The 16,247-nt window shown below is 40.1% G+C and overlaps 1 protein-coding gene across 2 annotated transcripts in view; it reads left to right on the plus strand.

Moving 5' to 3' along the window:
- Positions 1–16,247, plus strand: part of TOM1L1 (target of myb1 like 1 membrane trafficking protein) — a 52,576-nt gene that overhangs the window by 11,264 nt on the left and 25,065 nt on the right. For both annotated transcript variants that reach the window (XR_003428752.1, XM_027087104.1), the window contains exons 5-7: positions 154–279; positions 1,175–1,276; positions 2,238–2,354. Coding sequence is in view for 1 of the 2 variants with exons in the window: in XM_027087104.1 (XP_026942905.1) it covers positions 154–279; positions 1,175–1,276; positions 2,238–2,354 (345 nt within the window). In the remaining variant the exon portion in view is untranslated. The remainder of the gene's footprint in view (positions 1–153; positions 280–1,174; positions 1,277–2,237; positions 2,355–16,247) is intronic.

Raw genomic sequence — 16,247 nt, forward strand, 5'->3', positions numbered from 1 at the left:
ATTCTAGTCTCTAAAAATGTACATTCAAAAGTAGCTTTCTTTTTCTGAGTAAGGTACATAATTGTCAATCTCTCATTTTCTGTCACCAGTTTAGGAGTTGTGTTTTGTTTTGCTGCTTATTTATCTCTAGAACTTTCCATCTCTTGAATTCAGACATGGTCGCAGGGTTTTCCAGGAGCTGTGGATGTAAGTGAAGTGAAAGAAGTGTACCTGGACCTCCTTAAGAAAGGTGTTCAGTTTCCTCCATCAGATGCAGTGGCTGAAACAGCCAGACAAGAGGTAGGAGGCCGTTCTTTGACCTATGTAGAGTAAGACAGTGTAGTGCATGGGTCTTTTCTCTTTGAAAGGGACCACCCTAGCTCCACCTAGCTTCACCTAAAAGATTAATCTGTTAGAAGGATACTGTGATACCTCATAAAATACAAGCCGCAAGAAGGGTGGTGTTAGCTGGATCTTTGAACAGAGAACCAAGCATTCAAATGCCTTGTTACTTGTCTACCTTCCTTTGATCATCAGTTTCGTTCTTCTCTCTCATTGCAGACTAGCTTTTTCCACATGGTAAACAACATAGCTCCCAAATTTTCATATTATAGCCTTAGCTTTTTCACATTCCACGTCCAAAATTTCAGAGAAGGGCCTCATTGAACCAACCTAGTCAGTTTTCCATTTCTTCACAAATTAACTAAGGTCATATAAGAACGGGGTTGCTCCATATAGAAATTATTTAGGTAGAGCAGAAGAGGGGCAGTTTTCAAAAGAAAAGATTGGTGCTAGACAGGCAGGGGTCTCTATTATAGGTATTCATATAACAGATTTGCTTATTAATACTGTGCCCATAGAAGAGTTTCGCAATGTTCACATGTATTCATTCTCAAGTTTGCAAGCAACTTTCAAGGTTTTGAACTTAGAACACTTGTAGTGACTGATTATAATTCATCTCCTAACTTCCTATGATTTCCATAACGTAAAAACAGTAATTCTTTCCTTCTGCATATTGGTGAGTCCTGCCTTGGTAGAAAAAGCAATTCAGGTGTATACCAAAAGTCTGATCTTTGTGAAGGCTTTGTCCTGAGGGCTCACTCTCCCTAGTGACTGAGTCATCTGAATGGAAAAACTGGATTTGGAGTGGCTGAGTTAATTTAAATAATAATATTTCTATATTTCATGTTGATAGACTGCTCAGATCTCACCAAATCCACCACCATCTGTTCCTACTGCACCAGCTCTTTCTTCTGTAGTTTCCAAGAGCTCAACTATTATATTGGTCCCAGAACAGGTAACAACAGCAATGACTGTATTTATTGATGACTTTTTCTAAGTTCTAAGTACTTTATATATAGTTTGTTTATTTTTAACAATATTATCATAAGGTAGAGGTACATTTTAACCTCATTTTACAGAGGAGGGGACTGAAGCTTAGTGGCACTGTATAAGTTATGATGGTTCAACTCTAAGTGGAATTAATCCCATGGATTCTGCCTGATTATAAAAGCCTGAGCTTTTAACAGTTGTCCTCGTCGAGTGGCTTTTGTGGCTTTGTGGAGGCTTGGCTGTGGGATGGATCTTGTGTAAGTTGATTCCTGTTGCTCCTGATAGGACTGTCTGTATGCCACACCAGAGAGCTCAGTAAGTGGTCATCTTATTACTATTATTAACTGTGCCAACTGAATTACATTTACTTGTTTGTCTATATCTGTTTATCTAATGTTTAGACAAGCAATTATTAAATGAAGCTCATTTCTGTCCTGCTATAAGGGAACTATCATTTAAGACTTTATATTATTATTATTTGGTATTATATAACAATCCATGGGATTAATTCCTCTTAGAATTTAATCCAGGAAGAAAAAAAAGTGTTTCTCTCTTGATTCTTCCCTCTTAATTCCATGGGACTATAAAACATTCACTTTTTTCTCTCCCATTGGTTTCTAAGAAACCCAGACTAACATTTGCCATTTTCTTCGGGTTGCTGATATGGTTACCTTCTCCCTTCTCCATATTGATTCCAATCTGACTTTTTCCCTTCATTAACTTTCCTAGAGCATAGTTTTAAATTTATTACAAGAGCTCTCAAGACCTTTTAGAAGGTGACAGATTGTACATTTGTAAAATAATTATATGTACATTTGTATAAATTTGAAAATATTAAATTTTACAAAAGTGTTTTCTCTGCAAGCAAGAAACAAGGTAGCCATTCATTGTGTCACACTTACTGGTGATTGTGTTGCTCTCGACAGATTGGAAAACTGCGCAGTGAATTGGATATGGTGAAAATGAATGTGAGAGTGATGTCTGCCATATTGATGGAGAATATTCCTGGGTCTGAAAACCATGAAGACACAGAGCTTCTGCAGGTGTAGTATGATTTCAGGGACAAGCAGTCCCTGAAAGTTATTCTCTAAACTTAGAGACTTGGAGATAGAAGGCACCGTAATATTGACTTGTCCATGCTCCAGCATGTTTACTTGATTTTTAAACTTAACAAGGAGCTGCAAGGATGACTTTATCAGAAATGCCGTGGTAACTTAGACGTGGTACTTACCCTCTTGCAATAAATAATTTAACATCATTTAATCATTCATAGCCTAGCCATATACAGCCTCTACTAATCTCTAATTGTTTTCAGTGTGTAAAAGTTACCTATCTATCCAGCAAACATAATGAGTAACTATAACGTGTTAAAGGATATAGAAATGAGGAGGCTGTCCTAGTCCTTAAGGAACTTAGGTCTAGTGAGCAAGAGTGTTTTGTAAACAACAAGTTTAATAAAATATTGATGCTATAATAGAAATGTATTTATCATACTGTGGGTTCAGGGGTGGGGGCAAGGAGAAAGGTGAGGGTATTTGGAAAGGTTTAGGTGGAGGCAGTGCCGACGCTGTGGAGGAGCAAGTGGACAGTGCATTTGGATGTGTATGGGCATGTGAAGGACACGGGCAGCTCATTATGACTGGAGTGGGGGCCCTCCGAGACCCTCTTCTGTGTCTCTACATCCAGTGCACTTTTTCCCTCTAATGGTTTGTTCTAATTTTCAATTTTAAGGTTTTTTTTTGTTTTTTTTTTTTTGCGGTACGTGGGCCTCTCACTGTTGTGGCCCCTCCCGTTGTGGAGCACAGGCTCCGGATGCACAGGCTCCGGACGCGCAGGCTCAGCGGCCATGGCTCACGGGCCCAGCTGCTCCGCGGCATGTGGGATCTTCCTGGACCGGGGCGTGAACCCGTGTCCCCTGCATTGGCAGGTGGGCTCTCAGCCACTGCGCCACCAGGGAAGCCCATCAATTTTAAGTTTTAACACACACTTTAACACATTATTTTAGAAGCAGTTAGAGGAAAAAAAGCAGTTTCTAAATCTTTTTCTTCCCCCCAAAGTTAAGAAACTTATATTTTTACTTTTCTCTGATTCCACTCCCCACTTCTCATGTTGTTGTTATCTTTCCTTTAAGTCCTTCGATTGTTAGTAAATAACATTTTTCCTGATTATTGCTTGTTTGGGAAACAATCAATGGTGTAAAAATGTCCTTTTTCAACATTACCACCTGTATTTAACTGCTATCTCTTTAAATTGTCACTAGTGGTAAACTTTGAGTGTTTACGTGTCCAAAGATGTCTTTTGGCTGCCATGTTAAGGGCTCACAGTGTGGCCTAGGTACAGAATTATTTTCCTTAAGTCCTTCAAAGATACTGCTCCATTGTTCTTGCACCCAGTGGTGCTATTGAGAAGTATCATATTATGTATTCTTGCACCTTTGTTTTATAATCTGTTTTTCTGATTGTATTTGTGATTTCTCTTTAATGCCTCTGAAATTTCACTATACTGTGTCTAGGGATATGTGTGCATGTATGTGCATATGTGTATTTACCTTACTTAACCTGCTTAGTATCAATACTTGATAGGCCTTTTGCCCTGTCAGCTTAAGTGTATTTTGCTTCTGGGAAATTCTCAGCTCTTATTTCAGATATTTCTTTTCTAGTATTCTTTCTGTCTTTGTATGGAACATGATTTAGATGATGAAACTTTCAGTTATATTTTTCTTATCTCAACTTTTATAAACGTTTTGTTTCTTCTTCCTTTTACGCTGTAGTTGTAGCAAAGCTTCTCAATTTTATGTATTATTTCTCTTAAATATGAACATCAGATTGTCTATTCGGCCCTCCTAATGAATGTTTTATTTCAACAATTTTTTATTTTAAAAAATTATTTCAATTTTTATAATAGTTCTTTCATGGATACGCTTTTCCCTTTTGTCTTTCTAAGGATAGTAATTATTTTTAAAGGTGCTTTTCCATTTGCTCTGTGGATTCTCTTTCCTTGGGTACAAGTTCTTTTGTTCATCACCTCTTTCATTTCATTTCTCAAGTATCTGGATAGACTGGTGATAGTGAGCTTATTTTTGTGTGAGATCCCTGACAGCTCGTCTGCATTTCTGTGACCCACCTTGCCCATGCCAAGTGGAAAACACTGTTACTGCAGCTTGTTCTTAGTACTATTTCTGAGTATTTCTGTGTTTGCTGCTGTTTTCAGAGTACGTAGCATTGGCACGGGATGATGCTGGGTGGGTTATATTGGTAGCTGATCTTCTAAGTTATATGCTTCCTATTTTTCCTGGTTGCTACCAGCAACTGGAAACAGTACCCTATGTCTCTGTCCCAAGCATTGCTCCCACCTAGACACAGATGCTCCTGCCTCAGCTGTCTGGTCTCACATGGGGAGAGAGGCGTGAGCACAGGTTGTCTTGTCCAGTTGTCTCACTACCGTACCTCAGCTGTTTGTTAGCTGCCCCTCATACTGTCTTCTTCTGGCTTCCACGGTCTCTAGTCATGGAGCATCCTTCATTTCCTTCCATGTTCTGTGGCAGTACTCATTGTGGGCAGTCTTGAGTGTCCTGGACTGTGCTTTCCTCTAATCCAGGGGTCAGCATGCTGTGACCAGTGGGTTATATGCAGGCTTCGGTTGTCTGTGAACTCAGAATGGGTTTTACATTTTTAAACGATTTAAAAGAAAAAAACAGGTCATTTCTCAAGTTATATCTATGCAAGCCTACCTCCAGAGACCACAAGGGAGTCAGACACACCCCTCAAGGAACCCCTTGCCACCCCCCACCCACTATCAATGGATTTGAGTTTGTGGTATCCCTCAGGTGCACAGAGGGCTTTTAAACCACAGCTTGGGAGCATCAGGTTCCAGGAGAAGGGTGGCAAGATCTGGTCTGCCCAGGTTATTGCGGACTTGATATGCTATGCCTAAGTGGGCTTAACCCAGGTGGCAGAAGGAAGCCATTAAAGGGATATAAGCTGAAGGACTGCATAACCAGGTAAAACTTTAGAAAGAGTCCTCTGGTGAACACTGAGATGACAAATTCTGGGGGAAGCAAGACACAACTCTTGGAAACAATTTAAGACAGCATTTCCTACTGGTCTTATGTTGTATGTTATGTGGGGAATATGACATCTGTGGTCAAATAAGTTCCAAAACCAATTGTTTACTGTATTTCTCCTCTTGGAGGGTCAAAAAATTCATTAGTATAGTAAAGGCTCTAAGAGTCTTTTTTTATTGAAGTATAGTTGATTTACAATGTTGTGTTAGTTTCAGGTGTAGAGCAAAGTGATTCGGTTATATCAATACATATATATGTATATATCTATATTCTTTTATTTGATTCTTTTCCATTATAGGTTATTACAAGATATTGAATATAGTTCCCTGTGCTATACAGTAAATCCTTATTATCTATTTTATATATGGTAGATATATTTTATATATCGTCCTAATTTATCCCTCCCCCAACCCCTTCCCCTTTGGTAACCATAAATTTGTTTTCTACGTCTGTGAGTCTGTTTCTGTTTTGTAAATAAGTTCATTTGGACAATTTTTTAGATTCCACATATGAGTGATATCATATAATATTTGTCTTTCTGTGTCTGACTTACTTCACTTAGTATGATCATCTCTAGGTTGCTGCAAATGGCGTTGTTTCATTCTTTTTTTTGGCTGAGTAGTATTCCATTGTGTATATATGTATATACCACATCTTCTTTATCCATTCATTTGTTGATGGACACTTAGGTTGCTTCCATGTCGTGGGTGTTATAAATAGTGCCGCTACGAACATTGGGGTGTGTATCTTTTTGAATTAGAGCTTTCATCTTTTCTGGATGTATGTCCAGGAGTGGGATTGCTGGGTCATATGGTTACTCTGTTTTTAGTTTTGGAAGGAACCTCCATACTGTTTTTCCGTAGTGGCTGTATCAGTTTACATTCCCACCAACAGTGTAGGAGGGTTCTATTTTCTCCATACCCTCTCCAGTATTTATTATTTGTAGATTTTTTGGTGGTGGCAATTCTGACCAGTGTGAGATGATACCTTATTGTAGCTTTGATTTGCATTTCTCTAATAATTAGCAATGTTGAGCATCTTTTCATGTGCCTGTTGGCCAAATGTATGTCTTTTGATTGGGTTGTTTGTTTTTTTGTTATTGAGTTGTATGAGCTGTTTTGTATATTTTGGAAATTAAGCCCTTGCCGGTCACATTGTTTGCAAAGATTTTCTCCCAGTCTGTAGGTTGTCTTTTTGTTTTGTTTATGGTTTACTTTTTTGTGCAAAAGCTTGTAAGTTCGATTAGGTCTCATTTGTTCATTTCTATTGCCTTGGGAGACTGACCTAAGAAAACATTGCTACAATTTACATCAGAGACTGTTTTGCTTGTGTTCTCTTCTAGGATTTTTATGGTGTCATGTCTTATGTTTAAGTCTTTAAGCCGTTTTGAGCTTATTTTTGTTTATGGTGTGAGGGAGTGTTCTAACTTCATTGATTTACATGTGACTGTCCAACTTTCCCAGCACCACTTGCTGAAGAGACTGTCTTTTCTCCATTGTATATTCTTGCCTCCTTTGTCAAAGATTACCTGACTGTAGTTGTGGTGTGACCTATTTAGGTGTGACCATGGGTTTATTTCTGGGCTCTCTATTCAGTTCCATTTATCTATATGTCTGTTTTTGTGCCGATACCACACTGTTTCAGTTACTGTCGCTCTGTAGTATTGTCTGAAGTCTCCAATGGTTATGCCTCCAGCTTTGTTCTTTTTCCTCAGGATTGCTTTGGCAATTCTGTGTCTCTTGTGGTTCTGTATAAATTTTAGGGTTATTCTAATTTTGTGAAAAATGTTATGGGTAATTTGATAGGGATCACATTAAATCTGTGGATTGCTTTGAGTAGTATGGCCATTTTAACTATATTAATTCTTCCAATCCAAGAACATGTGATATCTTTCCATTTCCTTGAATCATCTTCAATTTCTTTTATCAGTGTTTTATAGTTCTCAGCATATAAGTCTTTCATCTCCTTGGTTAGGCTTATTCCTAGGTTTTGTTTTGTTTTGTTTTGATGCAATTTTAAACAGTATTTTTTTTACTTTCCCATTCTGATATTTCATTGTTAGTGAAAGAAATGCAACAGATTTCTGTGTATTAATCTTGTATACTGCTACCTTGCTGAATTCATTTATCAGTTTTAATAGTTTTTGTGTGGAGTCTTTAGGGTTTTCTATATAGATATCCTATTGTCCACATATAATGACAGTTTTACCTTTTCTCTTGCAATTTGTATACATTTTATTTCTTTTTTCTGTCTGATTGCTCTGGCTGTGACTTCCAATACTGTGTTGAATAGAAGTGGTGAGAGTAGGCATCCTAGTCTTGTTCCAGAATTTATTGGGAAGGCTTTCAGCTTTTCACCATTTAGTATTATGCTGGCTGTGGGTTTGTCATAAAATGGCTTTCATAATGTTGAGATATGTTCCCTCTCTACACGCTTTGGCAAGAGTTTTTATCATGAATGGATGTTGAATTTTATCAAATGCTTTTTCTGCATCTGTTGAGATGATCATGTGGTTTTTGTCTTGTTTTTTGTTGATGTGGTGTATCACATTGACTGATTTGCATATGTTGAACCATCCTGTGAGCCTGGGATGAATCCAACTTGATCATGGTATGTGATCCTTTTCATGTGTTGTTGGATTTGGTTTGCTAATGTTTTGTTGAGGATTTTTGCATCTGTGCAAAGAGTCTTTAACCCAAAGTTTACAGACTTTTTGACTAAAGAATCTCTAGTTGCTAAGTATCTGTTAATATCCTATAGAACATCAGAGTAATATTCATTGAGAAATAAATCAGTATTTTGGATCAGTGGTTTTAAGTATATTATTTTTAAGATATTTTACTTAGGAACGTTATATCATTTTGCTAATGATTCTTATGGTTCCTGGCCTTGGGCAAGTCATTTACTATCATTGGACTTAGTTTCTATATATATATATATAAAATGAAGAGCTAAGAGAAGAGCTTAGCTCTTCATTTATACATCCAAGTTATGAGGAGATTAAAAAGAAAATTAATTATAGAGTTCCTGTGTAGTAATCCCTTTTAAAAAATCCACAATCAAAGGCATTCACAGATATAAATTCTGTGACTCATGATGTTAACAAGCATGTTAAACTAAAATTTAAAAAGTAAATATCAAAGTAAAAGGGTATGTGGCAGATAATATTTTTCAAAAATGGACATGGCAATATTCCTAGTTCCACACAGTCTTCCCAGCCTTTCAGAGCTCTCAAATGAAGTGATAGGATTTTTCTCTCATGTTTTTATCTATCTGTGGCAAACAATCACTCCTTCAGTAAAATGTACACTGAAACATCCCATTCAAATATGCGCATCCAGTTTTATTTGATGCCATCGTGGAGTGCACTGAAATGCCTTTTTGTGTCCAAGTCTTTGGGTACAGATGTTTGGTTGAATTTTGCAAGGATAATGCTGATTTGCTGGTTGCTGTTTTGATGCCAGAGGCTAGGGTTGTGTGTTGCCTTGAATAGTAAAGAGACTTGGGCTGTAAATCAATGTTAGAACACTACTCATGGCCAATTCCAGTTGAATGGTTCTGGCCCCAGGTCAGTTTGTTTATGGAGCCTATTGAATGTGTAACTTTATTTTTCTCTCTTAACGCGTTTTGTTAGTAACAGATAGAGAGCTGGTGCGGGGAACACTGTTTTTAAATTCTTTTGACAGGTATTTGAACTTTTTCTTGTAATCTAAATAACCTCGTAAAAGAAAACTATTTCTCTACTCACAACACTTCAGACACCAGGTCTGAAGTTTTTTCCCTCACATTAAATCATTCTGGCACTAGCTACCCAGAGATAGCACAGACCCCACATGTTAAGAGGCTTAGTCCCACAAGACTGCCCCCACTTCAGACGCCAATTCACAAGTAGTGGGTACCCAAGTTGCCCACACTTCTGTCCCATTTTGGCTACAAGTCAAATCGGGGGTCCCCGTGATCCCCTCCTCAGGTCCAGTAATTTGCTAGGATGGCTCAGGGAATCCAGGGAAACACTTTACTTACTATTACCAGTTCATTATAAAGGATATGGATGATAGCCAGATGAAGATGTCAAGTGAAAAAAGTACAACCTAAAAGTTTTGTGTTTTTTTTTTTTTGTTTTTTTATTTGCTGTGCTGGGTTTTCATAGTGGGCTTCTCTAGTTGTGGCACGCATGCTCCAGAGTGCATGGTCTCAGTAGTTGTGGTGTGTGGGCTCTTTAGTTGTGGTGTGTGGGTTTAGTTGCTCCACAGCATGTGGGATCTGAGTTCCCCGATCAGGGATCGAACCCGCGTCCCCTGCATTGGAAGGTAGATTCTTAACCACTGGACTACCAGGGAAGTCCCTAAAGGTTTTGAATTATATTTTATTCGGTGGACAAAACTGAAGACTTAAGCCCAAGACACAGCCTCTCAGATAGCTCTAAGGTACTACTCTGAAGAAGCAAGGGAGGAGCCAGGATATATAGGAGTTTTTTTAACAAAGACCAGGTAATTGGAACATCAAAAGATTACTGTTACTGAAAGAAAACCAGATATCTCAAGTTAAAGAATTTAGTGCTTTTCTATGTTTGCACAGATACAGGAGTCTGGACTCACTGAAGTCATTCCTTTGATATACACCTCAGCTATCTGGGGTCAGCATCCTGTGCTTTCTCATCCTCACTTTCCTCAGGGTACACTCTTGGGGGGTGGCTGCAGAGGCTGACTGCTAGATGGTGGGCATCCTGTTTCTATCTTGAGTTCCTTCAGGGCTCACCGTCGGGGAGGCTGTAATGTGATGGCTTGATGGCTGCAACATCCTTTGTTTACTGATATGGCAGGTGACATTTTTCCATTGTTGACAAAGAATACATACAGCAAGGTGTGGAAGGGTCCTGAGCACAGGAGCTTCTGTCCCTGTGGAGTTGGAGTTCACCACCTTCCCAGCATCTGAGTGTGTTCACCACCTAGAAGCTCTCTGAACCCAGTAGTTTAGGGTTTTATAGAGATTCCATTACAGAGGCATGATTTATTTAATCATTGGCCACTGGTGACTAACTCAACCCCCAGTCCCTCTCCCCTTCCTGGAGGTTGCAAGTTTCAACCTTCTAATCACAGGGTTGGTTCCTCTGGCAGCCAGCCTCCATCCTCCAAGAATTACCTCATTAGCATAAACTCAGGCTTGGTTGAAAGGGGCTTCTTATCAATAACGAAAGATGCTTCTCTCATCCTACTGCTCTGGAAATTCCCAGGGTTTTAGAAGCTCTGTGCTAGGTACTGGGGATAAAGACCAAATATATATTTCTTCTATCACAATATCCTGTCCAACTATGGTCAATCTAAAATAAGGTGATGGAATCTAAAAATGAAACCAGCAAAGATAGACTATGGAGAAATAAATTCATTCTTTAGTTTGTACTTTTTCAGAGGTTTTGTCACAACTGTGTAAAACCAGCAGCCCCCAACGTTTTTGGCACCAGGGACCGGTTTCGTGGAAGGCAATTTTTCCAGGGACTGGGGCTGGTGGGGGGATGGTTTCGGGATGATTCAAGCACATTACATTTATTGTGCACTTTATTTCTATTATTATTACATTGTAATATATAATGAAATAATTATACAACTCACCATAATGCAGAATCAGTGAGAGCCCTGAGCTTGTTTTCACTTGCCACTCACTGATAGGGTTTTGATAAGATTCTGCAAGCAGTTGATTTATCATGGTCTCTGTGCAGTCAAACCTCTCTGCTAATGATAATCTGTATTTGCAGCCACTCACCTGCGCTAGCATCACTGCCTCAGCTCCACCTTAGATAATCAGGCATTAGATTCTCATACAGAGCGGGCAACCTAGATCCCTTGCGTGAGCAGTTCACAGTAGGGTTCGTCCTCCCATGAGAATCTAACGCTGCCACTGATCTGACAGGAGGCGGAGCTCAGGCAGTAACGCAAGCGATGGGTTGCGAGTGATGGGGAGTGGCTGTAAATACAGATGAAGCTTCGCTCATTTGCCCGCTGCTCACCTCCTGCTCTGCGGCCCGGTTCCTAACAGGCCGCAGACTGGTACCAGTCTGTGGCCTGGGGGTTGCGGACCCCTGTTGTAAAATCTACAGATTAGTGGAGTAGGGCCCCCAGACAACGCTGGCTTCCTGCCTAGCTTCCCCATGTAACCGCAGGGGCTTTTGGAGGCTTCAGCATGAGCCTGGTGGGGGGTCATCAGAGTTGGGGTAGTGGGCAAGGTGGGAGGCATTGAGGACCCAGGAGCATTACAGGGCATTCAGAGTTTTTCTGTAAAGAAGTACTAAAAGTATCTGAAATCCACTGTGATAGTTGTGAAACAGACACTGTTTTTTCCCCAAACTAGCTAATAACCACTTTTTTTCTTTTAGCTTGTTAAAAGAATTTACCTTCTCTTCCCCAAACCCCTTTGAAATGACAGACAAAATATGAAAATAAGAATAAATTCCAAGGATTACAGGAGAGCCTAGACAGACCGTCAGGGGACCAGAAGAGTGAGGATATTCAGAGTCCAGTAATGTAGGTGGGATCAGCCAACTGAGGTACACACAGTCCCAGAAGAAAGAGACCCTTACAGTGTGACTTTCCTCAGAAGAAGCCTATAGTAACCTCAGAATCAGAGTAAGATTGGATGGGCCTTAGGCACTCACATGGACATGAGTCTGTCTTCTGCTGTCCCAGCACTATACCTCCAGGAACAGGGAACTTCCAGTGTCACTAATAAGACCAGAGAAAAAGGACTTCAAATAACTTGTGGTTTCCAAGAGAACATGGGACTTCAGCAATCAGAAGAAAAAAGAAAAACACTCACTAGGGCTTTTAAACTTTGAAGGCAGAGGGTCTCATCCCTAGAGATGATAATGCAGAAAGGCTGTTAGAATTCTCAGGAAGAATACGTAGTTTCCTTCTCTCCCTCTAAAGGTGAAGTTTCTCCTTCTCCTTGCCGTTTTCCTTTGTGGGGCTGAGCTGCTTTTTCTAACTTTTTAACTTATATAACAAAAGGAAAACTTTGGTTTTTGTACTACTCACAACCAGCACTTCTGACACCAAATGTATGGGTTTTTTGCCCACACTGACTGATTTTCTGATGCCAGCTGGGTGTCTTAAAATTAAATTCAATTCCGACATTAAGTACCCAGAGTTAGCATCAGATCCCACAGGTTAAGGGCTCGGTCCCACAAGGCTGCCCCACTTCAGATGCCCTTTGCAAGTTTAAGTCTCCCATACTTCTGACCAACAGGCTATAAACCGGGGGTTCCCACAACCCTCTCCTCAGGTTTGATAATTTGCGTGAATGGCTCACAGAACTCAAGGAGACAATTACTTATATTTAGTGGTTTATTATAAAGGATGTTACAAAGGATGCAGATGAAAAGCCAGGTGAAGAGGTACAAAGGGTGAGGTCTAGAAGGGTCCCAAACACTGAAGCTTCTGTCCCTATGGAGTTGAGGTGCACCCCTGTCCCAGCACATGGGTATGTTCACCAACTGGAAGCCCTCCGAACCCCAAAGTTTATGGATTTTTATGGAGGCTTCATCAAGTAGGCATGATCAGTTAACTCTCATCTCTAGCCTCCCTTCCATACCCGGAGGATGGAGGATAGGGCTAAAAGTTCCAAGCTTCTAATCAAGTTTTAGTCTTTCTGTTGACCAGCCCCCATCCAGGAGCCCATCAAGAGTTGCCTCATCAGAACAAAAGATGCTCCTATCACCCAGGAAGTTCCAAGGGATTTAGGAACTCTGTCAGCACTGGGGGGCAAAGATCAATATGTATATTTCTTATTTCGTATATAGGTCGTAGCCATTCAGATGTCCCAGCTGCATCTCAGTACCTTGTTCGGGCCCCAGGCTTTGTCTCCTGCCTCTCAGGGTTATTAGAGACTGACAGATGGGTGCCTTTCGGGCCCTTGTGCCTTTATTGCCTCTCATATCTTTGGATCCTATTTGGATTTAGCCTTTGAGGACTTCTCATGCTTTCTTGAAAGGTTAGGCATGCACATTAAAATACTTTTATATTGTATCCAATATTTTTAGGTATTTTGTTGTCAAAAATATTTTCAGGATATTGAGTACAGTGCTGTGTTGAAAATCAAGAACTATATAGCTTTTTTTCTTTAATTGAGGTAAAATTCACGTAATATTAATAAAAATGTTAAAACATTTTAAAACATTTTTTAAAACATTTTTATGTTAAAACATAAAATTAATCACTTTAAGGTTTACAGTTTAAAGTGTACAATTTAGTGGAATTCATGTTCACAGTGTAACCATTTCCTCTATTTAGTTCCAAAACATTTTCATCATCCCCAAAGGAAAACCTATACCCATTAAGCAATCTCTCTCCCTTCCTGTCTTTGCCCAGTCCCAGGCAACCAGTTATCTGCTTTCTCTTTCTGTGTATTTATTTACCTATTCTGAGTATTTCATATACATGGAATCATAAAATATGATTCTTTCACTTACTATAATGTTTTCAAGGTTCGACCATGCTGTAGCACATTTTATGGCCCAATATTCCATTGTATGGGTATACTATATTTTATTTATTTATTTATTTATTAGTTGATGGACATTTGAGTTGTTTCTACCTTTTGGCTATTGTGAATAGCTGCTGTGAATATTCATGTGTAAGTTTTTGTTTGAATACCTATGTTCTTTTGAGTATATACCTCAGAGTAGCATCACTAGGTCATATAGAAACTCTATGTTTAACTTTTTGGAGGAACTGCCAAACTTTTTTCCACAGTGGCTGCACCATTTTACATTCCCACCAGCAACACACAGGTTTCAATTTCTCCACTTCCTTGCCAACACTTGTGGTTTTCTGGAGTTTTTTAGCTACGTAGTAGGTGTGAAGTGGTATCTCACTATAGTTTTGATTTGCGTTTCCCTAATAACTAATGATATTGAGCATCTCTATAGCTTTCTAAAAGGTAGACCAGATCATGTTGCTCCTTGCTGGAAACCCTCCAGTGGCTTCCCATTACACTTGGAATAAAACCCAACTTTCTTACTCTGGCCACAAAACCTCTCCCAGTCTGCTCCTGCCCGCCTTTCCTTCCATAGCTCATGTGTCCTTGGTCCAGCCACAGCGACCACCTTCCTATTCCCTGGACACACTGAGTTCGTTCTTGTCGGGGAGCTGTTTCACCCTTGACTCTCATGCTTCCCCTGTCTTTTAATGGCCAGCTTTTTCTCATCATTCCAACTTAGTATGTTACCTCCTCAGAGGGGTCTTCACTGGCTCCCCAGTTTAAAGTCATCACTTTCTTTTTCACCCCCTTTTCATTCTCTGCCCAGCACACTGATGCTTTTCCTGCATGATTGTGCAGCTGTCTTTGCCTTCTAGAATGGATGCTTCAAAGCCTTGTCCTGTTTACTGCTCAGGTTCTGCTCCCAGAGCAGTGCTGCACAATGTAATCATTCAACAAAAATATCTTTAATAAATTAATGGATTTTCCCTTGATTTTATGTGGTTTAAAATTAAAATCTTGGGACTTCCCTGATGGCACAGCAGTTAAGAATCTGCTTGCCGATGCAGGGGACACGGGTTTGATCCCTGGTCCGGGAAGTTCCCACATGCCGCGGAGCAACTAAGCCTGTGTGCCACAACTACTGAGCCTGTGCTCTAGAGCCTGCAAGCTACAACTACTGAGCCCACGTGCCACAGCTACTGAAGCCCGTGTGCCTAGAGCCCATGCTCCACAACGAGAGAAGCCACTTCAATGAGAAGCCTGCACACCGCAACGAAGAGTAGCCCCCACTCTCTGCAACTAGAGAAAGCCTGTGAGCAGCAACAAAGACCCAATGCAGCCAAAATTAATTAATTTAAAAAATAAAATTAAAATCTTTATCCTTGGTATCAGTTAGAGATTTTCCCTTCATTGATCTTTTTCAGTTATATGGCTGGTTGTCCAAATAACATTTAGTAACAATTTATACCTTCTCCACTGATTTCAAATACCTCTTTATCATATTTTTATTCTAGTGCAAGGATGTCTTTCCAGAGGCTGTTCTCTTGGTTTGATCTGTTTGTCTATCCCTGTGTTGGTATCATACTATTTAAATTGCTCTGTTTTCATGCCTTTTAGGGCTTATCAGTGAAACAGATGGCATGCTCCATTTGGGTAATTTGAAAAGAATTTAATCAAGGTACTGTTTATTTAGTGAGGTACCACAGGTCTCAGAGAAACCACAGGAGCAAGTTTGTTACCCTGGGCTATTAGCTAATACCCCTAGGCATAAATAGGCAAGAAGAAACTTTTGCCAGAACCCAGTGGGCAGAATATGAGGAAGGCAGCCTTGAGAGTAGTGGTGCCTTTGGTGGAAGGAATGAAGATAATATCCAGACCTCACTCTCCTTCGCCCTCCCATTTCCTCCCCGTGCATCCTGTGGGCTGAACCCAGTCAAAAGCTAGAGGGCAGGGGACCTGGTGGTATGCCCGCTACAGGCCAGCCCCCAGGGCACACAGCAGGGCAGAGTATGGATGGTGGATCTGGAAGGCAAAAGAAAGGTGTGCAGCCGGTAGGAAAAGTCTCCGCTCAAAAATTTCTCGGCTCTTCTTGTACATATACTTTACCAGTGATCACAGTCTTATATGCAGTTTGTTAACATTAAAAGCATTTCCTGTTTTGTCTGTTGGCGCATACCTTCTGGCAGCTGTTCTGTTTATTTGAAATGCATTGTCTGTTTCCTTCTGTCTGAAATCTGGTATACTTATGTGGAATCCCCTATCTGTTCCTCCAATCCGTGCCGAGCGGTTAGATCCCGAAGCCCTGCTTATTCTCAGAGCTCCTTTCTCTTTGTTAGATTCTTAGGCAATGAAACTATTTTGGTGAAAGACACCTTTCCCAACCACTTTGAACTTCATTAGG

Source organism: Aethalodelphis obliquidens, unplaced genomic scaffold (genome assembly GCF_003676395.1).
Source record: "Aethalodelphis obliquidens isolate GAN/ISIS:26980383/991018 unplaced genomic scaffold, ASM367639v1 scaffold58, whole genome shotgun sequence".
Lineage (NCBI taxonomy): Eukaryota > Metazoa > Chordata > Mammalia > Artiodactyla > Delphinidae > Aethalodelphis > Aethalodelphis obliquidens.